General features: G+C 38.6%; 1 protein-coding gene and 1 long non-coding RNA gene across 7 annotated transcripts in view; one reads left to right on the top strand and one right to left on the bottom strand.

Moving 5' to 3' along the window:
* The window catches only part of LOC116761010, a 160,285-nt gene that overhangs the window by 48,951 nt on the left and 85,878 nt on the right, over positions 1-25,456 (top strand). The window lies entirely within an intron of this gene.
* LOC116761004 (alpha-2-macroglobulin-like) overlaps positions 1-25,456 on the bottom strand; it is a 69,284-nt gene that overhangs the window by 5,563 nt on the left and 38,265 nt on the right. For both annotated transcript variants that reach the window (XM_032646656.1, XM_032646655.1), the window contains exons 8-29: positions 25,203-25,323; positions 24,320-24,434; positions 24,064-24,173; positions 21,853-22,014; positions 20,233-20,460; positions 19,927-19,990; positions 18,662-18,804; positions 17,518-17,667; positions 15,448-15,615; positions 14,386-14,494; positions 12,730-12,850; positions 9,431-9,659; positions 8,571-8,697; positions 8,097-8,218; positions 7,644-7,695; positions 5,624-5,707; positions 5,176-5,352; positions 4,765-4,852; positions 3,612-3,768; positions 2,774-2,848; positions 2,147-2,327; positions 660-883 (exon numbers count right to left, since the gene is read on the bottom strand). In XM_032646656.1, coding sequence (XP_032502547.1) covers positions 660-883; positions 2,147-2,327; positions 2,774-2,848; positions 3,612-3,768; positions 4,765-4,852; positions 5,176-5,352; positions 5,624-5,707; positions 7,644-7,695; positions 8,097-8,218; positions 8,571-8,697; positions 9,431-9,659; positions 12,730-12,850; positions 14,386-14,494; positions 15,448-15,615; positions 17,518-17,667; positions 18,662-18,804; positions 19,927-19,990; positions 20,233-20,460; positions 21,853-22,014; positions 24,064-24,173; positions 24,320-24,434; positions 25,203-25,323 — 3,007 coding nt within the window. The remainder of the gene's footprint in view (positions 1-659; positions 884-2,146; positions 2,328-2,773; positions 2,849-3,611; positions 3,769-4,764; positions 4,853-5,175; positions 5,353-5,623; positions 5,708-7,643; positions 7,696-8,096; positions 8,219-8,570; positions 8,698-9,430; positions 9,660-12,729; positions 12,851-14,385; positions 14,495-15,447; positions 15,616-17,517; positions 17,668-18,661; positions 18,805-19,926; positions 19,991-20,232; positions 20,461-21,852; positions 22,015-24,063; positions 24,174-24,319; positions 24,435-25,202; positions 25,324-25,456) is intronic.

The raw sequence follows: 25,456 nt of genomic DNA, 5'->3' as shown, positions 1-25,456 counted from the left end.
ACCAGTCAAAGTGGACCTAGAAATGGAGAGCTTTGCAAGGAGAGGTGATTGGTTTCTGAATAGTGTTTCTGGGAACAACTTGAAAGGACTCTTAGAACTTCCAGAAGAATGGTGGATTTTTAAATTCATTCTGCTGTGGCCATTGTGTGTAGGGTCCTGGTGCCCCACTATTGCTTTAGGGATGTAGAGTTGTTACTGGAAATAGGAGCCTGTGATAAAAATATGGGATGGGGGTGGGGCAGAATTGGCATTTTCTTTTCAGCCCTCTTTTTTTTTTTTTTTTTTTTTTTTGCGGTACGCGGGCCTCTCACTGTTGTGGCCTCTCCCGTTGCGGAGCACAGGCTCCAGATGCGCAGGCTCAGTGGCCATGGCTCACGGGCCCAGCCTCTCCACGGCATGTGGGACCTTCCCGGACCGGGGCACGAACCCATGTCCCCTGCATCGGCAGGTGGACTCAACCACTGCGCCACCAGGGAAGCCCCCTCAGCCCTCTTTGACTCTCATTTTTTCTTATTTCTCACCGTCCTTGAATACTAATAACATTCTTCTCATTTCAAGTTATTCTTATCTTCATTTCTTTTCTTCTTGTATGTGTTTGCATCTTGTTCAAACATTTTTCTACCTGAAGGTAAAGTAAAAGGCTCTCGCTAACCACAGACCTGGGTGGAGGAGAAGCCCCCCTGGGAGTTCTGCTGCTTTGAGATCCACTTCACGATGAGCGTGGCAGGGGTTAGGTCCTCCGAGGTCAGGGCAGGCTGGGCAGTGAGGTAAGCGAGGAGCACATAGGCTGTCATCTCCACTTCAGCAGAGGGAGCCCGGGGTTGGTACAAATGCTCCACTCGTGCCTTGGGTTTCTGAGGTCGTGTCCAGTGGACAGAATTATCTGGAGGTGAGAAAAGGATTTGCAAGTGACCACATGTTCATATTTAACTTCAGGTAAAAGGACAAGGGCCAGTGCTGAAGTGCAGGTTGCCTTCCAGTGATAATCTCTTAAATCTTATCTGGCGACTTCCTGCCTACAGACAGCTGAACGAGGCTTGTTTCATCTGGGCTAAGGAGTCAGAAGCTGTGCCATCTAGATTTTCAAATGGTTGCGGTGGTTGCATTGGTGGAAGAGAGAAATGGCAGAGCAAGTTCTCTGGTTGTGGTAATTTCCAACATCTGATGTTATCCAGACCCTATCTAGGGCTTGTTCAACTTTCTGTAAAGCCTGTCCTCAGAGGTTTCTTATGAGGATCACAGATCACATGAGAAAATGGAGTGTACACTCATTAGATTAAAAAAAAGTAGAGTAATCCTTAAAATAGCAAAGGCTGACAGGGTGTGAAATAACGGGAACGGATTTACACTGCTGTGGGAAGGAAACAGCTCTTTGGAGAGTAATCTGATGATATCCAGCAAAGGGGAGGATGTGTTTAGCCCGCTAATCAGCAGTTACGCTTTCTAAGTACAAGTTAGAGAAACTCACACACCCCCTCAAGGAGATGGGTATATGAGTATTCATTGCAGCATGGTTTGCAATAGAAGTAAATAAGAAACAAGAAAAGATCCATGAGGAGAGACTCTCTAAATAAGTTATGGCCTTTTAAATATATTGTAATGTATCATGCAGCAGTGAAAATGAACATACCCATACAGGAGACTCCTATCAGCCTGCCTAATGTTGAACTTAAAAAGCAAAAGGCAGACTGACAGACAAGGATCAAGCAGAAATACTCAGAAGGATGATACTTCTTATCTAAAGAGGAAAAATGTAAATATTCTGAATATTATTTAGGGATACATCTGCAGTAAAAAGATAAATCCATGGAGTTTGTAATGACAAATTCAGGATAACAATTACTTTTGCAGGTAGGAATGGTACACAAGGGATTTTTCCAGCATTGGTAATATTTTGTTTCTTAAGCTGGAAGGGAAGTATTAAAGGTGTTTGCTTATTATTCTTTATGCCTTTTTGTATATATACAGTACATTGCCTCTTATCTTTGGATGTGTGACTTGAGTAAGAAAGCCCTGAGTCCATAATGACATAGACAAAAGAAGAGAGGGGAAGGGGGTCCTGAGAGGTAGTCATGGAGTATTTTTGATATGGAATCCTTGATCCAGAGACTGTGGGATGGGAGAAAGATCCCAGGTGTGCTCTCACCTTCCTTTACGGCTTCCTCATCAAGTGACTTGAGGACTTCTCTCCTCTTTTCCTGGTTACCTGCCAGGGCAAAGGCATAGGCCAACAGTGCCTTGGTGTAGACGTGGCTGCCTCGGGATCCTTCCTTGGCTGACTTCCAGGCTGACTCCAGGCAGAACAGGGCATTGCGCACGACAGAGTGCTAGGAAGGCAGAGCGAGAAGGGAGCGAGCTGTGTGCATAGGGGGGCTAGTGCTCCCGGGTAAACACAGACCACAGCACAGAGGTCAGGAAGTTGTTGGAAAGCATTTGTCTTTCTAGCCTCATTCTTACGGATAGAGAGAATAGTATTTTTTTTTAAGCTGTTAGTCTCACATTCATAAGGCAGGAATATAGGCCATATCTTTAGAATTCATTCTGCATGTGTGGTGATGGTGGTAGTGGGGTTGCTAGGGGAAAAATAGACTAGGGTCGTCACTGGGGAAGTGTAAATCTTTCTTAATGGACTGACTAAATTCTCTATTGATCTGGGAAGCATTGACATTGCATAGAAGGAATGCTGACAACTGGTTTTTAATGGGGTGTTGTTTCAGACATCAGGTCAGCAGTTTCATTGCATCTAGAACGAGGCTTCAGCAAGGGCACCTACAGTGACAGGGAGAGGAATCTCCAGAAGGGCAATGGTGATATAGGCAGAGAGGGTCACTTCATCATCCACTCCACCCTGTAAATATGAGAGAGAGACAGATTTGAATAATTTGAGGGACATTTATAGCGATACAAGCTTACCTCGGGAAACCAGAAAAATCTAAAATAAACAACCTAACCTTATGCCTAAAGCATAAGGTTTAGGAAGGAAAGAAATCATAAAGATCAGAGAAGAAATAAATAAAATAGAAACTTAAAAAAGTAGAAAAGATCAGTGAAACTAAAAGCTGGTTCTTTGAAAAGATAAACAAAATTGATAAACCTTTAGCCAGACTCATCAAGAAAAAAAAGGGAGAGGGCTCAAATCAATAAAATCAGAAATGAAAAAAGAAGTTACAACTGACACCACAGAAATACAAAGGGTCATAAGAGACTACTACCAGCAACTATAGGCCAATAAAATGGACAATCTAGAAATGGACAAATTCTTAGAAAGGTATAATCTCCCGAGACTGAACCAGGAAGAAATAGAAAATATGAACAGATCAATTACCAGTACTGAAAATGAATCAGTAATTTAGAAACTCCCAATAACTTTTGAGAATGCTCTTAATCAGCTCCTTGTATTCTGCTGTCATGGAATTTGTCCTTACCCATATACATCCCCATGAAGCAAAGTATCACAATCACTCTGAGTTCCAGCCCCTCTTTCCTGGTGCTATCCAGGTTTTATTTTCTTCTGATACCTTCCTTAAGGAATTCTTATGTTATCACTTCCTCTCCTCATCCTTGAGGACAGTGTAATGGACAAATCAACACTAGCTCTGAGAACACTTCACCTTAATGGCATTGTTGAGCAGTGACCCAGAACTCCTGAAACAGCCACTGTCCCTCTGCTTTTGAGCAAGCCAGGTGAGAGCTTCGGTAATATGTGCTTCATCAATGAAGATATAGGTTCGAGCCTGGGCAAAACTCTTCAGTACAAAGGCTGTGAGCCTGAAGGGAAGGAAGTGATGATCACATTTACGTTGTTACGGTGGTTTTATAACCACATCACAGCAACAGGCTTCATAGGACACTTCTCACACTGACGTGAGTCATCTAACAGGAATTCTTTACTTAGAGCTCCCATTGCCTTTACCTGATGACTCTGCTAGCTCTCGTACAGCTGACCCTTGAACGACATGGTCTGAACTGCATGGGTTCACTTACACATGGATTTCTTTTTTTACTAAATATGTACTACAATACTACATGATCCCCAGTTGGTTGAATCCGTGGATGCACAACTGGGGATACCGAGGGCCGACTGTAAAATGATATGTGAATTTTCTACTGCTGAAGGTCAGTGCCCCTAACCCCCATGTGTTTCAAGGGTCAACTATACTAATGGTACTTATTTTTTTATTTTATTTGAGTAAGGCTTTAAATCTTTTCTTTAGCGATTTTCTTCTGTAGATGGCAGAATCTTCTCATACACAGCTCTTACATGCAGTAACTTCTGACATTGCTTTGCCTTAAGGATTTTAAAACGGTGTTTCATATCACTGGCTCCATCTCATTTCTTTCCTCCTATTATTGAATTTATTAGTGATTAAGATGAATATGATCTAAAAACATAAACTGAAGTGAACATGGTTTATCTAGAAGTTATATGATATGTTTGCTGGCTATCTCATTTAAAAAATCATGGTAAAAAAAAAAAAAAAATCATGGTTATGGGGGCTATTTTAGAAAAAAAAATAGCTATTTCAGAAAGAATACCTTGGTGTATTATGAACAGGATGAATTCTGGGGACAAATCTAACATACGTGTGTTTGAATCTCAGCTTTTTTGCTTGTTACCTTGCTAGTTTTGGTATATTTATCTAGTATAGCCAACTATAGGCTTAATAATACATATCTGATAGGGTTCCTGGGAATATAATTTTGATAATATGTGTAAAAGACCTGACACAAAAATAGGAGCTCAAAAAACTGTCTTTCCCTTACCAGGTGTTACCCTCATTGTTGCCATGTTGCTCCCCAAAGGTGCTGTAAGAGCCGTCATAGTGCCTGTAGAGCAGCTGTCTCTGGTAACCTGGAATGGAAGGTTAATGAAGCAACATGACGGGTTGTACATTCTGTAGCCAGAGAAATAAACAAAATGCCTTGGCATCTTGTGATAGTTCCTAGATTTTGCTGCAATATGTTAGATGGTTTGAGTCCTAAACATTTTATTGGAGGTTGGACACTGGCTAGGTACCATAAAGTCAACTGTCATAGTATTCTTATTATTGTAACCATCGTAGTATGATAAATTTACATATCATAGAATTGATAAGTAACTCAAGCCTATTGGGGATTCCAACCTATTATTAAAATTGCACTGTGAAATTTTCACTCCCTTATTCAGTGACTCACCAGTGTTGAGGTAGCGAATGGCCTTGGACTTGATCTCTGCAGTCAGCTGCTGTATTTTATTTAGATAATCCAGAACGTAGATGTTAGGAGCAAAGAGGACCATATTTTGTTCTCCACAGCCATAGGGCATTTGGAGGAGATTTTGTGTATTTTGCATGGCAGAGCCTAATATGTCTCCTAGGAAATGGGAGAGATGGGAAGTCATAAAGCTTATAGATTATAATCTATCAGAATCATTAAGAAGAAATGAATAATTAACTAAGGTAAAGAAATGAGGAATTTTAGGAAGGGTGTCTTCAAGGAACAGAAGTATGATTGGAAGCAATAAATAAGTCCAAAGAAGAAAGAAGTTAAAAGTATAGCTGTTATTCTGAGAAAGTATTTATGGAAAAAATATAGTGGACATTGTCTAATATAGTACAGTAGTCCCCTAGGGCTGGAGACTCACCCAAAACTGAGAAGGAGGCTCGGGCAGACTCTTCTACCACATTTGGTGGCAGCTTCAGAGATAATTTTTCAGACACCTCGGCACCTAGAGAAAGAAACAAATCAGCCACAATGAAGATGATTTCTGCTGTATATCTTCCTGAAGAGTTCCAAGACCCAGAAGCCAGAACTATGCCTTGTACCTAAACTTCTTCTGAAAAGTTGTCCCTCTTTTAATATTCCAGTTTTAAAAAATACCTTCAACATATATGAATGGGATTCTGAGATTTCTAGAACTTTCCTTCCCCAACCTCCTTGTATGTGGAGTTGCATTCCACAAGAAGGCTACAAACTGACAAGTACCTGTGATGCTGTGATTCTGTTGTAATCATCCTATGGCTCACACAAGATCGTTATCACAAGGTGATATATTTCATGTCCATCCCCAGTCTCCTTACACAACAGTTGTATGCAAAAAACCCACTATGTATATATAAGCAAAGGAAAAATCTTCAGAAAGTTCCTGAATTCTACCATAATGCTCGGTCTTTACTTCCATCAAATTTCACCAGATATGAAGACAGTATTTTTAATGGAACCTCTAGACATGGGGCTAGGGGTGAAGATGAGCAGTATTTGACTCAGTGAAAATAAATTAATTGCTGCTGATAAGCATACATTTGCTGGCACTTTAATATTAGTGAATTACATGAAGATGAGAAAAGAAAAATGTATTTATCATTATACTGCATCCTATCTTCATAAGATTAATAATAAAACTTTTGTCAAAGGGTACAAACTATCAGTTATGCAAGATGAATAAATTCAACAGGTCTATTGTAAAGCGTAGTGCCTACAGTTAACAATACTGTATTGTAAACCTAAACATTTGCTAATAGGATAGATCTTATATTATAAAAATATAATAATAACAGAGTGGGAGGAAACTTTTGGAAGTGATGGATAGGCTTATGGTATAGATCATGGTGACAGTTTCACAGGTGTATACTTATCTCCAAACTCATTAAGTTGTATACATTAATTATGTATGTATTATCAATTATACTAATTACCGATAGTTATGTAATTAAGTTTAATCATGTAGTTAAATACATAATATAATTATGTGTTAAATACATACATAGTTATATTAATTATGTATGTATTATTTGTATGTCAAAAACTTCTCTTCAAAAAAAGCTTTGTAAGAAAACATGACATATATGGATTTGGTAGTAAGGACTAAATTCACTTAAATGTAGAAATAAGGCTAAATAATAAGACAATTATGTTTTTAGAATACATGTTATATATTTTAAGTATTGATATGACAACAAAGGTAATAAACAGAAATTAGTAGGTACAGAAAGGTAAGGAACACATGATGTTGATTAGACATTGGTTTGAGATGAGAACACATTGTGTTGATAAATTTCTTAGTGTACTAAATTTCTATAAATGTTTCTGTTTAGGAAATTCTCCACAAAGATAACGCTGTATCTTTTAGTGTAAGCTTCTTTAGTCCCTTGATGACTGATAGGATACTAGGTATAGGATTGGCACCAAACAAATATTGACATGACAAATGGTAAAGGCTATGGCAACCTTTTCTTCTGGAAATAGCATAGTCTCATTATCCAGTGCGGTTAGCTATGCAAAACTCAGTGTTGAAGGGGCTTGAATTCAGCTACCCATGTGTGGTATTACTAAATATCCAAGGAAATATCCCCTTTGGCAGTATTCATTTTGAATCTACCCACTTTCTACCTATAACCACATCATACACTGGTCAGAAGGACAATTTGATGTTTGCACAGGTGCTTAAGAAATAAAGACTCAGAATTCCTGGGATATGGATATTCAGCTGATCAAATTACTTGGCCTCTTAAAAACCAGTTTCCTCAGTTACAAAATGGGTTGATGGTTCTTCGGGTCTTGCTTACCTCATAGGGAAAGTGTAGGAATGGTATATATAAAATACTTTGAACTTCAAATATTATATTCTAGTCAATGTTGTTTTAATTATGATGACTGAGTCTTACCTGATGGACAAAGCAGGGAGTTGAACGTTGCTTCCTTCTCTAGTCCTTCAGGCTTTAGGTGGAAAGAAAGAAAAATTAGAAGTGAGAATGGACTGACTTTCAGGACATGTGTATTAATAGGGGAACTACAGGTTTCTTGATGAAGAGAAGGATTGGAACTGATTTTCAAATGTATTATAGAAGCAAATTCTATAAGTATAAGTAATATGAAGGAGACAGGTTGATAGATGAGAAAGGGAGGAGAAAGTTACAAAGTAAAATCAAGAGAGAGAGACAGAGAAGCACACACAGAGAGAATCATATTGTGAAATATCCCATGACTATATATATATATATTTCTTTTTTCATATATCTATTTTTTAGCCCTTCTTACCTAAAAGTTGGAACCCCAGCTGGATTCACCATTGTTTCTCTTGACTCACTGTGACTTATCAAATGGGCAGGCTTACTTACTTCCACCAACAGGGGCTTGATGACTGTGTCTTTCCTTCCATGTTCAGGGACCACAGCCACCTCGGTCCCACACAGCTCTTGAGACTCCAGTGCCTTTGCACTCACTGTGAAATTCACATTCCCTGGAAAAAGGGGCCAGTAGAGATGAGCACCATCTCTCTCTTCCTCCATGCCTCCAAACCCCAAGATTTATAAATGTTTAATGCTTTGTGACCTTATTTTTTTGTTTTATAAAAATATAGGAGCAGGAATGGAAGCAGCATAGACTAGAGGCTAATGATACTGGGAATCCAAGGTGGAGCCGGAGGTGAGGGAAGCGGGTATATCCTTCTAGACATCCTACAATGAAAGACAAAGAAAAAACTTCTACCATTTGGTGGGGGGTGGGGGCGTCTTTGCCTGGATATGAGGATCCCATAGACAGACACACACAGTCGTTGAGTAGAGAACTGCCTCTAGGAGGCTGTCTCTCACCTAATGACTTTGGGGTTACTGCCCAGGACACGGTTTGCCGGCCATTCCCACAGATGCATTGAGTCTCTTGTTCCTTCTCTCCTGGGACAGCTAGGAATGCAGGAGAGGCTTCTAGGTGCACGCTGACCTGAAACCACGCATGAGACAAAAAGACAAATAGACCAGAGGGAAAGGGGGCCAAAGGAAGAATGGCTTGAAACAAAGCACATTGAGGGATTGGGTAGATTTCAGGTTGCCTAATATTGAAGATAATATAAATGAAGACTTAGCATCTTATAAGTGGATCTGACATCTAAACATTAGTATTTGGGGATAATCTGCTCTTTCCCGTGGTAGGAGCAGAGGAGAGGAAAAGTCATGATAGTGTATGTTTGTTGCCTGTGGAAGCTCTACTCCTTTGGCTTAGGATCTTGACCATACCCTCAGCTCTCCCAGCAGAGTAGACAAGATTTATAAACAATTATGGTAAGATGCACATAAATAACTTTAAAAGTTAAGTTTAATACAGTTAATCATATAAGAAAAGTTAAATCTATGGGAATGTAGAGGTTGAAACCTTGGAGAGTATAAGACATGAGAATCAGCATACTGGTTTTTGTTGTTCATGTCATAAATCTTCATGTTACACAAACTTCCTAACTTTAAAGGGTTATGATAAGGGTCAGAACCTTGTTTTAAGTTGTCATTTGGTATTTGGAGATATCATCAACCATAGTCATATGACATAGGAGTACCTCTGACAGTATTATCTCCTGGTGAGCCCATCTTATACACAGGAGTTTGTCAGTATTCCCAGGAATGCAGTTTTTAATTTACTCGACTGTTACCTTGTGTTCAAGTTAATAAAGAGAAGTCCTTACCCGGATGCATTTGGGAAGGTAGTTTAACACAGTGGCCTTGAGTGTGAAGGCTTCTCCGCGGATCACAGAGTAGGGCATCGTGAGATCCACAAAGAAGGGCTGGAAGGCTCGGAGAGAGGCAGTCGGAGAGAGACCAAGTCCAGTGTCACTGGACAAGCAGAAGGCCCCTGCCTTCCACTCAGTGATGGTATCAGGGACTATTACTCCTACTTCAGCCACACCTGAGGAGCTGGGGAGGTGGCAATGTGCAGAACAAAAAGTAAGCAGTTAAATACAGGCACGCCTCATTTTCTTGCACTTTGCTTTATCGTGCTTTACAGATACTGTGTTTTCTTTTTTAAACAAATTAAAGGTTTGTGGCAACACTGCGTCAAGCAAGCCTATTGGTGTCATTTTTCGAACAACATTTGCTCGCCTTATCTCTCTGTGTCACATTTTGGTAATTCTCTCAATATTTCAGACTTTTAAATTATTATTATATTTGTTACGATGATCTGTGATCAGCAATCTTTGATGTTACTATTGTAATTGTTTTGGGGTGCCATGAACTGCACCCATATAAGATGGCAAACTTAATAGATAAATGTTGTGTGTGTTCTGACTGCTCCACTGACCAGCCATTCCCCTGTTCCTCTTCCTCTTCTTGAGCTTCCCTAGTCCCTGAGACACAACAATATTGAAATTAGGCCAGTTAACAACCCTATGATGGCCTCTAAGCATTCAAGTGAGAGGAAGAATTGCACACTTCTCACTTTAAATCAAAAGCTATAAATTATTAAGCTTTGTGGTAAAGGCATGTTGAAAGCTGAGATAGGCTGGAAGCTAGGCCTCTTGCACCAGTTAGCCAAGTTATGAATGCAAAGGAAAGTTCTTGAAGGAAATTAAAAGTGATACTTGAGTAAACACTTGAATGATAAGATAGCATAACAGCCTCATTGCCGATATGGAGAAAATGTGAATGGTCTGGATAGAAGATCAAACCAGCCACAATATCCCCTGAAGCCAAAGCCTAATCCAGAGCAAGGCCATAACTCTCTTCAGTTCTGTGCAGGGTGAGAGAGGCGAGGAAGCTGCAGAAGAAGAGTTTGAAGCTAGCAGAGAATGATTCATAAGGCTTAAGGAAAGAAGCCATCTCTGTGACGTAAAAGCTCAAGGTGAAGCAGTAAGTGCTGATGTAGAAGCTGCAGCAAATTATCCAGAAGATAATTAGTGAAGGTGACTACACTAAATAACAGATGCTAAATGTAGATGAAACAGCCTTATATTGGAAGAAGATGCCATCTAGGACTTTCATAGCTGGAGAGGAGGAGTTAATGTCTGCCTTCAAAGCTTCAAAGGACAGGCAGACTATCTAGTTAGGGGCTAATGCAGCTGGTGACTTGAAGTTGAAGCCAGTGCTCATTTATCATTCCGAAAATCTTGGGGCCCTTCGGAATTATGCTAAATCTACTCTGCCTGTGCTCTATAAATGGAACAACAAAGGCTGTATGACAGCACATCTGTTTACAACATGGTTTACTGAATATTGTAAGCCCATTGTCGAGAACTACTGCTTAGGAAAAAAGATTCCTTTCAAAATACTGCTGCTCATTGACAATGCACCTGGTCTCCCAAGAGCTCTGATGGAGATGCACAATGAGATTGATGTTGTCTTCATGCCTGCTAACACAAGAGCCATTCTGAAGCCCATGGATCAAGAAGTAATCTTGACTTTCAAGTCTTATTCTTTAAGAAATACATTTTGTAAGGCTATAGGTGCCATATATGGTCATTCCTCTGATGGATCTGGGCAAAGTCAATTGAAAACCTTCTGGAAAGGATTCACCATTCTAGATGCCATTAAGAACATTCTTGATTCATAGGAAGAGGTCAGAATATTAACATTAACAGGAGTTTGAAAGAAGTAGATTCCAGCCCTCATGGATGACTTTGAGGGGTTAAGACTTCAGTGGAGGAAGTAACCGCAGATGTGGTGGAAACAGCAAGAGAACCAGAATTAGAAATAGAGCCTGAAGATGTGACTGAATTGCTGCAGTCTCCTGTTAAAACTTGAATGGATAAGGAGTTGCTTCTTATGGATGAGCAAAGAAAGTGGTTTCTTGAGATGGAAGCTACTCCTGTGGAAGATGCTGTGAAGGTTGTTGAAATGACAACAAAGGATTTGGAATATTACAAAACTTAGTTGCCAAAGCAGTGGCAGAGTTTGAGAGGATTGCCTCCAATTCTGAAAGAAGTTCTACTGTGGGTAAAATGCTATCAAACACCATTGCATGTTACAGAGAAATTGTTTGTGAAAGGAAGAGTCAATTGACGTGGCGCACTTCATTGCTGTCTTGTTTTAAGGAACAGCCCCATCCCAACCTTCAGCAGCCGCCATCCTGATCAGTGAGCAGCCATGAACATCAAGTCAAGACCTCCCACCAGCACAAAATTACGACTTGCTGAAGGCTTAGATGAAGGTTAGCATTTCATAGCAATAAAGTATTTTTGATTAAAGTATATACATTTTTAAAGACATAATGCTATTATACACTTAATAGACTACGGTATAGTGTAAACATAACTTTTATATGCCCTGGGAAACCAAAAAATTCATGTGACTCACTTTATTGTGATATTCGCTTTATTGGAGTGTCTGGAACGGAACCTGTCATATTTCTGAGGTATACCTGTAAATCCTTTCTAGGAAGAGTACCCCTATATAAATGATTCTATTGTCATGACTTGAATGCACTTAGTAGAAATACCAATAATGGAGAGTATAATCAAGGCTTGAAATGGGAATGTATAAGTCCCTTGTTCCAAATCTGTTTTCAATTCTAGTCTATATCAGTCTCTCCTTAGACATGTAGTTGTAGTATAATCTGTTATAGACAATATAGTGATAAATATGTAGTTTTAGATTGTTATTAAATTTTTTTCTCTAAAACACTGTTCCACTGAGGGAAGGTTTATAATTTTAAATTCTACTACTACTGTGTAGAGCTGGCTTGACTGAGCCTGTGCTTAACTCAGGACTGCCGAGCAATGAAGGATCTCTTATAGGTGTTAATCTGTGCAGTGCTTGGTTATATTTAGTCCTTGTGCTCATTTCCTGGAAATCTTAGAATGACATTTGTGCAAAATTTCTGATACTAAATTAGATTAGTGAGACTTCATAACAGAAGTATTATACTAAACCTCACCTGAACACAGCAATGTGTCCAAAAGATATACTTGGATATTGAAAAACTAGCTAAAAATTGAAAATTGTGAGGAATCTATATTGTTGCATCTTATATACGAAAGAAGTTACTTACTCTACTGCCACCAAATCCCAGATCCATGTCTCAGGGAAGTACTTTCGCACAGTCTCTGTGGGAGGCTCTGAAATATGTATTATATGCATAAGTTCATGACTTCTTCCCATTTCAGCTACGACTGCGGAGGAGACAGAAACAATAAATATAAAGATAAGGCTTATGAGAGATTGTAGTAAGTGCTACAAAAGAAATAGGGTGATGAAATAGATAGGAACCAGGAGAGGACACTTGGGTATTAAGGGAAATCTTCTTGGAGGAGGTGGTATTTTTAGATGAATTCTGAAGCATTACAGTAAGCTAGGAGTGAGCTGGGGGAAGAGAATCACAATCAGAGAACAGTGAGACCTAGAGGCAGAATGAGTCTTGGATTGCCTGTGAAAGAAACCTAGAGGCAGAAAGGAGGCTCTGCAGCTTCTGCACCTCTGCGAGAGCAAAGAAAAATCGTACCCAGACATTTTGACAGTGGCTTTGAGAAACCGTTTGTAGGAGTGAGAGAATCAAGAATTTAAAAAGCTCTTTATTCCCTAATGTGACCCTTTATTCCCAAACGTGTCAGAAGATAAGACACAAGAGACAAGATTTGTCACTGGGACAAATCTTGTCCATCTATACACTTGTTCATACATAAATTTACTACAAATCTTATTGATAAAGGATTAAAGGATATAATTTATAAATACTAATAAAAATATACAATGATCTTTATTTAAATTCCGTATAGCCATTTGATTCTCACTGAATGTTTACCTTGATTTTTGACAAACTCTTTTGTTTGTACTCAACCTATATTCAACCATGATTTGACAGTATCAGACCATAAATAAATAAATGATTGATTACTATATGATTCATCAAAGAAGTAGCCCATATCATTGACAAATGAGTGTGATTTCAATATGGATATTAGCTGATGTTTTGGGGAAGTTAAAGAGCTTCTTTTCTTGACTGGTGAGAATATAGTCCCAATTTGTGAATTTCTGTTTCTGTTTACATTATCCTATGCCTGGAAACTTTCCCTTCCCTTTTAAAACTCACACAGCTCCATTTACTAGAAGCAAATTCTGTATGAATGACTTCTTGATTCCTCAATCAGAATCAATCCTTTCTTTTATTCTTCATATCTGCACCTGTCTTATAACGCTTTTTACAGCCTGCCTTGTGTTCTTTCCAGCTGCGTACGTGGGAGCTGGACACAAACAGAATTTTTTGATTTGTATCACTATGTGACCTTGAGCAAGAACCTTAATATATCTAAATCACAAGTTCTTTTTTTTTTAATTGAAGTACAGTTGATTTACAATGTTGTGTTAATTTCTGCTGTACAGCAAAGTGACTCAGTTATACACATATATACATTCTTTTTTATATTCTTTTCCATTATGGTTTATCTCAGGAGATTGGATATAGTTTCCTGTGCTCTACAGTAGGACCTTGTTGTTTATGCATTTTAAATGTAATAGTGTGCATCTACCAACCCCAAACTCTCAGTCCATCCCTCCCCCACTCTTCCCTCCCCCTTGGCAACCACAGGTCTGTTCTCCATGTCTGAAATCACAAGTCCTTTTTAATTAATTTCATCACAGTTTATCTTTTTTAAAGAATTATTTTATTTGGTTCAATATATTAGGCAATTAATTTTTCTTAATTTCTTACCTGGAGAAGATAACAGTCTTTGAGATGACTGTATTTTATATTGTTGAGGCTGTGGACATATTTTGGGTTTATGAATTTTTGAGTTGGTGAATACCTTTAAGCCCATATCCTGTAAAGGAAATCATCACCTAATCAGTACACAAATATCATAAAATATGTATATACACATACTTCTGTTCATTGAATTTAACAAACAGTCCAACTAGCTTAATATTAATCTTTTTGTGTTTTTGGATTTGGAAGTTGTTTCTTTCAAACAGCGTCCCTGTCTCTTGTCACCCCAGCGTTACCTATAACTGTTACTCTAACACCCGCTCTAACACCCGTCTTTACTGTGCACTGAGGAAGCTCAGTCAGAATCCAACTTTTGAGCCTCACCACTGGCATCCTTAAACATGGGAAGCTAGCGCCATAAGCCCTGGTGCTGAGTATGTGTGGTTTAAGCACATTTCAGAGTAGCTGAGGTCATTCTCTCCTGCAAAGACTTTTTTCTTTGGAATACAAAGGCTTGCATTGTTTCACTTGACGTGTAAATATTACAGTTTTTCAGCTGTCTAATGATTCTAATCAGGTAGAAGCATATGAAATTACTGATATTTGACCATTTTTAAAAAACTTTAATTGGAGTATGGTTGCTTTACAATGTTGTGTTAGCCTCCACTGTACAACAAAATGAATCAGCCATACACATACAGATATGCCCTCCCTAATAGTAAACTTTTAATGTTCACATGAGTAGAAAGGAAATTGATATACTTATAGAGATAATTTCATTCTGTTTTTAAACCTTTTTCAACAGTAATTATTTTACATGTGTAATATTTATAAATGAATGAAATGAATGAAGAAAAAAAAACTTGCTTAATAATCCCAAAAGTTCCAGTCCTGGCTCTGTTGTTATTAGTAGATCTGCTACTATTAGTGACCTTGGAGAAGTCACTTGACCTCTCTATGTCCCATTACCCTCAACTATAATATGGAAGCATTAAAATAAATATTTTTTTCCATATATAATATTTTGTGAACCTTAAGAACTGACCATCAGCAATATAATGGACTTACCTTTAGGAAGCTATACATATCTTTTTCATTTGTATTTGATACTGGGGAATACATGATCCCATTGATATAGACATTACGGTGACTGATGCAGTCTTCATTGTCTTCCTTCTGTTGATTTAAACGGTCAGGGAAACCGTTGAGGTCCTTTACTGGTAGCAGATTATAAACCTGTACAAATGCAAAGGACAAAAGGACAAACTTACTTGTGGCTTATTTTTCTTAAGTGCAGGGAGAAAAGAAAAGAATAATCACTACCAGACTTTCTTTGAGTGGCTCCATTGCCTAGATAATTTACAGAGAAGACGATTTTGAAAACGTTTAACAATTTTAGGGAAAAAAACAATTAAAACATTCCTATCTAAGTACTCAGGATCATAATCTTTTGTTACGCAATTCAGAGGCAAACCCTAGACTCTGCTGGAATTAAATAAAAATTAAGAGAAATTGAGGTTTGCTATATTTGAGACGTTGTGCAACGCTTCAGGATGGCAGAATTAGGTAATAGTTTCGTCTCTATCTGGTGGTTAGCAACTGACTCAGTGTTTAACAAAGTAAATGGACAACATGTTTTAAACAGGCGCATGGATAAGCATGTATCCTCTGTATAGGTCAGGACAGTATTTTCTTAGTATTACTCATGGGAACTAAATGCTCCATATCTTTATAAAATACATAAAACTTTAACTGTAGAATACTGAAAATGATACTTTCAAATTCACCTCAACGGGAAGAATAAGACAAACATAAAAATTCTGTAGGTGTTTTATATTTATAGGAGTTCACAACTGTTTGATAAGAATAGATTAGCAAAGTGAGTAGCACAATGAAATGAAGCACTTTCTCAAAGGCAGCTCCTTCTTAACATTCTCCTTCTCCTCCCTCTGCTTTATTTTTCTCCAAAGCGTATCACATAATTATTGTCTGTCTCACCTATTAAGTTCCATGAGTGCATGGATTTTTTTCTTTCTAGTAGTTCACTATGAGATCCCCAGAATTTAGGACACACCCAGAACACAGTAGGCACTAAATAAATATGTGTTGAATGAGTGACTTATGCTACTAGGTGCAAGCGTTTCATTAGTGAAACATTATCAAAGATTGAGAGGAACCCTTGTTCTAACCCAGGTCTACTACTAGATACATGAAAGCTTCTGCTTTATTATTAACAAACTAATAGAATTTTCTGCCTTATCTATCCACTAGGATTGTTATAATTGAAAACAACTTTGAGAACTATAAAATTATGTTATACAAACATAAAACATTAATGTTAGCATTCCACATATTCCCTTGTTTCCACTATGCACTTAATATCTCCCTTAGAAGTATTCTAATATTTTTAATTACATACTATTGGAAGAACCAGAAAGTAAGAGATCTTTTCTTATAAGTTTCTCTTGTAGGGAAGTAAAAACGTAACTTTCCCTTTATAAAATTTTGGTAGTGAAAAAAAACTTCAGTAAGAGGTTATTCCAATTGCCCTCATAGAAAATTTGAAGTAATGGGCAAACTACTATTAGGACACATTAAGTAGTTTCCCGTTGTTATACTAAGCATACCCTTTTGCTATTTTTCCTATTAACCCAGTATTTCAAAAGGTTTCATTAATTAATGTCATTTATCACATGGTAATTAATTTTTCCTAATTTTTATTAATCAGAGACAATACAGATCTTCCTTCAGAAATTGTGTTCATCTTGGGCATGCAATGTTTCAACTGATACAATTCTTATTAAAAGAAGTTTGATATTTCACTTAGCCTGTGCAGTCTAAGTGCAGGTATATGTACTATTTCTGTTAGACTTTTTGAAATATTAAAACTAGTTTGAAAACTCCTACTATTGGTTTCATAAAGCTCTAGGATTTCAGGGATTTTGGATGGTGCATGATTTATACATTGATATTCATATGTAATATCTTCCTCACCAAAAAAAAGTGCACATGAAAGAGCTCAAAACTATTAACTCCTAGATAAATATAACTTTAATAGATGCTATCCCACTCAGGGTTTTTTCTTGCTCTGAGTCCCTGATGTGGCCCTTCCTGACCCCTGGGGCTGACGGAACTCACCGTGGCCACAGAGAGCTCGGCCTCGGGACTCATGAGCAGCACACTTTGGTCCACGGCGCGGAGGGCGCAGAGGGACCGAGGGGAAGCGGTGACTTTCAGGCGGGCGTGGGAGGCTGGGAGACTCTGTGCTGGGCTGAAGTTCAAACCCACCTGTGGAATTGGGGACAAAGACAGAAAAGCAAATTCCCTGATTTACCCATGCATTCACCAGCATTTCCTGGGTGCTCCGCAAATTCAATGCATAATCGCTTTGTTTGACTTCATTGATGTTTGGCACCATGTAAGCCTTGAGGCCTTTGGTTCCCTATTTTGTCACTCTGATTCTCATCAGTTGAGCTATTATAATGATATCTGCTTTTATAAGTTATTAAATTGGAGATGCCATTTTTTACCTTTGATACATAGTTCTAGATGCTCTTGTATTTTTCTTTTGGCCCTTTTGTAGTCTTATAAGCTTGGTTACATGTTTCCCAACATTTCATCGTAAGAGAAGGGAACAAGGTGCTCTGAACTGTATCATATGGTAAGAGACAATGCATGAGAATTTTGCACTAGGAGTCAAGTGACATGGATAGCTTCTTTGATTTTTCTTAAATTGGGGTATAGTTGCTTTATAATGTTGTGTTAGTTTCTGCTGTACAACGAAGTGAATTAGCCATATGTATACATATATCTCCTCCCTCTTGAACTTCCCTCCCACTCCCCCCCCACCCATCCCACCCATCTAGGTCACCACAGAGCACCGAGCTGAGCTCCCTGTGCTATACAGCAGGTTCTCACCAGCTATCTGTTTTACACACGGTAGTGTTTATATGTCAATCCCAATCTCCCAGTTCATCCCACCCTCCCTTCCCCGCTCCTTGTCCACATGTTTGTTCTCTATGTCTGTGTCCCTGTTCCTGCCCTCTATTCCCAAATAGGTTTATCTGTACCATTTTTCTAGATTTCACATATATGTGTTAATATATGATATTTATTTTTCTCTTGACATGGCTTCTTAGTGTGATCTGCCATTACCTTGCTGAAAACCTCTGGTGAATTCATTTAACCCTTTTGGCCCCAGTGCTTGCATGTAGAAAACAATTGATAGTGATAGTAACTTATAGTTTTAAATGTTGAAAAATTTATGATATAAAACACCCACCTTGTTGGCCAGACAGTTTTCGACCTCATATTTTGCAGAGTCGCCAACCACTTCCCCATCAGGTAAAATGGCATAGATGAGCAACCTAGCGACGGGAGCAATGTCTGACTCCACAGGGACTGACAGGGGAAAATGGCCTTCCACTGGAGCACAGAGAGAATGAAAGGATGTGGTCATGGGTTAGACAGCTCAGGGCTGAAATAACACTTTTCTGCTGTACAATGTCATTTTAGGAGCCTGGTCTGGTTGATGACTCTATTAGTAGATGTAACAGATATAAGAAATAGTAGATGTAATAAATGGATGACTATCTCTAAGAATCCTGGCTTAAAAAAAAAAAAACAACCTTATCATAGCCCCCCTCTTCTCTCAAAATCGCATAATGATTTCTTCCCAGCTTTAAGCTTGAGTTCATCTATACAAAGTTCTGATGCTATCTAAGGATGTGGAGACATCCATTTGGCTACCATTTGATCTAGATTTTACACTAGAGAAGGGAAATAGTACTTGAAGTTGAGAGATGTAATAGTAAGAGTTTAACACATTGTATTTACCCCTATATCCTCTTTAACTTTCTATGAACCAGATATTCTATTCTTTCTTCTTAAGAGGAGTACTGAGCTCCTTTGCAACTTATTTTTTGGTGCCTACATAGAACTGTTAGAAGTTGCATCGAACTTCTCTACTATAGTGCTTCTATGTTGTTATAGAGTAGCAACAAAAGAGTAGTTCACTGATAATTTTCTTAAGGGAACTTTTAGACTCCCTTAGGATAGGTGAAACCTTCAGAGGATTATATTGTTCCACATTTGTTCCTGGGGAGAGTCCAATTTACCTCTTCATAAAATCATAGCTATCTTCAAAAGGGAAATATGATATAAAGATATAAATGACTCAGCACAAGACCTAACATATAGAAGACACTCCAAAGTTTTACCTTCTCTCCATTGTCTGAAACAATTTTGAAATGTCATTTTGAGAAGGTCCATGACTATTTATGGTTTGAAAATTTGGAATAAGCATAAATTATGAAACAACTAAACACTTTAAATAATCTGAACAGAATAACCTGAAAGAAAAGAAAATAAATATTTGATAAAGGGTTTAAAAAAAGAAAGAAACATTATTGCTTTCCCCTTTCAACTTCTTTATTGGGGTCAGATGAAAATTCTCTCTCTTTATTTGAAGCTATTCCTGGTATTTCTGCAGCGTAAGGTTGCAGGTGACCGAGTATGGCAGAAATGGGGAATTACGGAAATACTCACTGTCTCCCTGGTGCACGGGCAGTACGTGAGTCCCAGATCGGACAATGTCTCCCTTTGCCATTACCTGCAAAAAAGGAAATGAAAAGGGATTTAATTTGCCGGACAGAGATCTGACCCCAAGTCTTGCTCTCTATGTGATATGCTTGTTTTATTGAGCCCCTGCTGGCAATAATTAGCCCTGAGAGAAGTCAGACTTTCAAAAGGAACATGGATAAGAGGTCAAAGTAGTGATGCCTAAAGAGCTTCATAAATCCTTGCCCACACAGGAGCTTACAGATGAGTCAGGGTAGTGGCCTTCCTTCTCACCAGGTAATAGAACACGAGCTCCTTCAGCTCCTGCAGGACCTGTCCGTTCAGTATATAATGTGCTTGGACTGTCTGAGCTCGGCCGCAGGGCAGTTCACGAGGCAAGGGCTCAAGGTGGACAAAGCTCTTGCTTTGGGAGAATACGAGATTAGCAGTGTGATAAGCTTCTTCATACTCTTCTGACAGCCACTGGTAGCCATAGCAGGTACTATGATCCTTGTGTCTGACCTAATGAATTAGAAAAACAATATTATCTTATAGATTATATGTCATAGAGAATCAGTGTGCTCCAGAATTGCATTCGTTTAGTATCCTACCTTAACTAGTACCTAGAAATCTTGTGCTCCACACTCAAAAGTGAGAGAGGAGGGTCCCTTATTTTGTTTATCGGTATTGCAGGCCTTTACAGGGCTGAGGCTCCTTGAGTTGGTATTGATTTTTACATTGTGAAGAGCATAAAAGGAGGCATCCTTTGCTCTGATTAGCTTGGCTTACATTTCTTTGGCTACTTTACCTATTCAGACAGAGACATTGGAGCTATGAAACCTCACTGAGGAGACTAATCCTCAGAAATGGAAGAATTGCATATCAGAGAGTAGGTGCCTCATTTATGATGGGTTTCAAATGGGTATTATGAATAAATGTAATATTGCAACCTTAGGGGTCTGAGAACACTTTCTGTAAATAGCATTGGTTCAAGAGTTGAGTTAGTGAAGTAGTTGAAGTCTATACTCAACTCTTAGTTATTTGCTCTTAATGTAGAGTTGAGCCAGGATTTTAATCTAATTTATCTGATTCTGGAACCTACACTTAAAAAAACTGTGGTAAAAAACACAACATAAATTACCATCTTAACCATTTTACAATGTACAGTTTGGTAGTGTTAAGTAATATGCAGCCCATCTCCAGAATTCTTTCATCTTGCAAAACTAAAACACTGTCCCCATTAAATAGCAACTCCTCATTTCTCCTTCTTCCCAGCCCCTGGCAACCACCATTCTACTTTCTATTTCTATGACTTTGAGTGCTTTAGATACCTCATGCAAGTGGAGTCATACACGATTTGTTTTTTGTGACTGGATATTTCACTTAGCATAATGTCTTCAAGGTTCGTCCACACTGTAGCCTGTGACAGCCTTCCTTTTTAAGGCTGAATCCTATTCCATTGTACATACATACCACATTCTGTTTATCTGTTCATCTGTTGATGGATATTTGGGTTGCTTCCACCTCTTGGCTACTGTGAATAGTGCCGCTATGAACAGGGCTGTGCAAGTATCCCTTTGAGATTCTGTTTTCAGTTCTTTTGAAGGTTTACTCAGCAGTTAGAATACTGGATCATATGGTAGTTCTCATTTGGGGGGACTGCCACGCTGCTTCCCACAGCGTTTGCACGATTCATGTCGCTACACGCGAGTGCACACGTGGAGTCCCCACTTCAGCCACAACACTATACTGCCTCCTTTTAACACACTTTTTCAAAATTGACCTTGAATTGGTTTTTAGTTTCGCATTTTTTTCCCCTAAGACTAAACACAACTTGGAAATGCCATCACTTTTCGGTTGCAACCTTTCTTCCGAGACTTCTTCACATCATTGGTAACTTCCCTCCAAACTTACCCTGACAGTGAGGGAGGTGCCCGTGATGCTGGTGGTGTTGATGGAGAACTGCACCAGGCCGTGCTCATCAGTGGTGGCGTTGGAGTCATAGTGGGCTTCCTCTGCTGTGATGAAGATGAGTTTATTTGGTATAGGGACACCTTTTCCATCCGCTAGGCGCACCTGAAGATTAAAAGCTGCAGATCAGTTACGTGGCTAATATCCAATAGACACCAAACATTCATTTTATTACAAATATTTATTGTGTCCAAATACGTCAGACATGGTTCGAGGCATTGAGGCCACAGCAGTGAACAAAACAAAGTTCCTTCTATCATAGAGCATACGGTCCAGTAAAAGAGATAGCTGCTAAATAAATGCGTAATATATACTTATTTAGTGGTAATCAGTCCTAAGACGAAAAATAGTGTAAAAGGGTAGAGAATGATGGAGATAATAGAGGTGACCTGAGAAATGTATTCTGTGGATATTTTGAAAACTTTATGTATTATATATAACTTTTGGAAAGTCACAGACCACAAGAGCCATAATGAAAATTTTTAACCCATTAGTCAAATTTAATTGAGCCTCAAATACTTATTTTATGGCAGACCATTCCCTTTCTACAGATTAGTGTTCTGAGGTTTAATATTAGCAATTGCTAATATATTATCCTGTGTACTCCTCTAGTTTTATATATGATATCTGCTTCTTGACCTAGATTTGCAAACTTTTGGAAGGTAGGTAGATTTTATGAGGTACTTCCCATCTGAAAAATGTAAAATTGAAAAGAAGCGTAGAATATTAAATAAGGGCCTAAAGTCAAATTACTGCTAATACTGGACCCAGAAGATTAGTAGCTCAGTTCAGATTTTAAAGATGGTGATTTTTTTTCTCAGTATAAACTACTTTTGGTAGAAGGAAGCACAACCAGCAGACTTGGATTAGTGTTTGTAATTGATTAACGAGATCTGAGTTTGCTAATGAAATGTCAGCTGTATACCAGGATAGGTACGAAATTCTGATTCTTTCACTTTTGGTGAGAGTCTTATGGTAATAGGATAGTTATTTAGCAGGAATAAAATCTCAAAAAAGTACAATATACTTCTGAGAAATTTAAAGAAGTGAACTTTCATTTTAGGAAGTGACCAAAGTTTCTGAACATGTTTGCTGTCATAACATAATCAAGACATTCTAAAATTTATTCCACTACTCTTTTGTGGAGCCTGGTCCCTCTGTCTTTTGCACTCTCCACAGCTGACATCTTATAATATTTCCATTAAAAACAGGATGCACAGTAATTACGCATGGAGGTACGTACAACTCTCATCTCAGACTTCTGGAGTCTGAAAGCTCCATTAGCACATCTGCTTATAACAGTAAGCAGAAAAATAACAGTAGCAGAATTTTTTGTAGATCTGAGAGAAAAAAATTTATATCTTTAAAATCTGGGTATACTTTATTATTTATTTTTTTTTGCGGTACGCGGGCCTCTCACTGTTGTGGCCTCTCCCGTTGCGGAGCACAGGCTCCGGACGTGCAGGCTCAGCGGCCATGGCTCACGGGCCCAGCCGCTCCGTGGCATGTGGGATCTTCCCGGACCGGGGCACGAACCCATGTCCCCTGCATCGGCAGGTGAACTCCCAACCACTGTGCCACCAGGGAAACCTTGGGTATACTTTAAATAGCAGTATTTTACCCCTCTGTGTACTGTTTTTAAAATATACTTGCTAAAATAAAACAAATATATTTGAATAAGTATACTTGAATAAAATAAAATATACTTGAAAAAGTAATATATATATAATATCCATGAAAGAAACACTAGGTACAGTAGAATCTTTTATATTTCAAAATAAAAATGAAAGCCACCTACCCACCCATTTCCATACAAAGTTAATGTTAGAAGGATAATGTGATTGGCTATCAGGAATTTCAAGACGCTTTGTGAAAAAATATTATAAAAATCTGAGACTGCCTGGTAAACCATGGGAAAGAGATTGAGTGACATCACTCAGTGCTGTTCCCAAAACCTTCTAATTTTGATAGTGCTTTAGATGGTTTTATAGATTTGATGTACAAATTTACAGAGGAACAAATCTATTTTATGTGGTTTTATACCTTGGATTATATTAATAAACAGATAATATTAACCAGGTATAGTTTTAGCAGAATATGTTGTACGTATTAGGTGAGAGTACAGTTTGATTTGTGAACTGAAAAATACCTCACCTGCCCAAAGAAGGGAATCCCTCGTCTAGCGTCTGAGTCTACTTTCACAAATGAGAGTTTGGTTATGGTTCTTGTTATTTCAGTGGTCCCTTTTCCAGTTAATTCCACCTCTGAAAAAGAAGGAAAAGATAAGTTCACTTTTGGAAGGATGCTCTCCCTGAACTTATACTCCTTCCTCCCTTTCAGTTCACTGTTTGGCAAAGGAACTAAATCCATGTCCATTGTTCTTCTTCCCATACCCATGAGGTATACACACCTGTTCCTTCTTCTTGAATCTTGGCCTCCACTTCAATTTTCATTTCAAACTCTTGTCTCTTCATTTGGAAGATCTTGGTCTTTACTTGCTGAGAGAAGCAGCCCTGGCTGTTTAGCTAGGAGGGGACGAAATAAAATACAAAAACATAAGACTGGACAAATCAGTGGTCAGTTAATCTGGTGACATTTTTTTTTTTTTTGAGGCAACATAACCTAGGAATTTTGTATGATGAGAACACAATAAATATTCTCTAGGGATTAATTATAATGACATCTCACAACAGTTTCTGGCTTATAACTGACAGGTGTATTCCTTAGTATCTGATATTCCCCAGAGTGAATGAGGTGAAGAAATGAAGAAATGCCTTAAAACTCGGGGGGTAATCTTACTGTAGCAGGCAGCTAACTCTTCACCGAAGCCTGGCTTCCCTTCCATAGTTTACAGCTGTGGCTGGGAAGTGGCTGCCCATCTGGGCACTGTGTTTCCCAGCTCCCTGGCGTCTAGGTGGGGCCATGTGACAAGCTCTTGCTCATAGAAAGAGAGAAAAACTGACACCTTTCCCAGCCAAGGTGGTTAAGATTTGTATGCTTTTTTCTCCTTCCTTTACATAATTGGATGGATACTCAAGGCGGCTTTAGGTACCAGGTGCTGGAGATGGTTCAACTTCAATCATTCTGGGTGCTTGGTGTACCAAGAATACCCACAATGGACAATTACAAGAAATAATTCCTATTGTGCTAAGTCACTGATTTTTAAAAAACGACTATGGCTAGCATAGAATTCTCTTACAGATTGGTCTCTTCCTGAGTTACCACCATGTTGTAACTCACTGCTCATCAACAATGCCTGGGCTGTTAATCCCTAGGAGTAGTTTCCCACATACCTGCTGACTGAACTTCTCACAGACAGCATGTGATTCTCCACCAAAGCAGTTAGAAGGGTTACTGTACTTTCTGCACATGTTTATAGTCACACGTCCTGGGACAGGCTTCCCATATGTGTATCTGTCATAACAACATTGCCAAATGGATCAAATCAGACACTGAACACCCCCATTTTCTACCTGTTTATATTTTCCCTTTAGCTATAGTATATTTTTAGACTCTGTACTTCCCTCTAATTTCTGCAGGGCTTATA

Source organism: Phocoena sinus, chromosome 10 (genome assembly GCF_008692025.1).
Source record: "Phocoena sinus isolate mPhoSin1 chromosome 10, mPhoSin1.pri, whole genome shotgun sequence".
In the NCBI taxonomy this organism is placed as follows: domain Eukaryota; kingdom Metazoa; phylum Chordata; class Mammalia; order Artiodactyla; family Phocoenidae; genus Phocoena; species Phocoena sinus.
The sequence above is the reverse complement of the archived record's forward strand: the minus strand, read 5'-3'. Positions and strand labels throughout refer to the sequence as shown.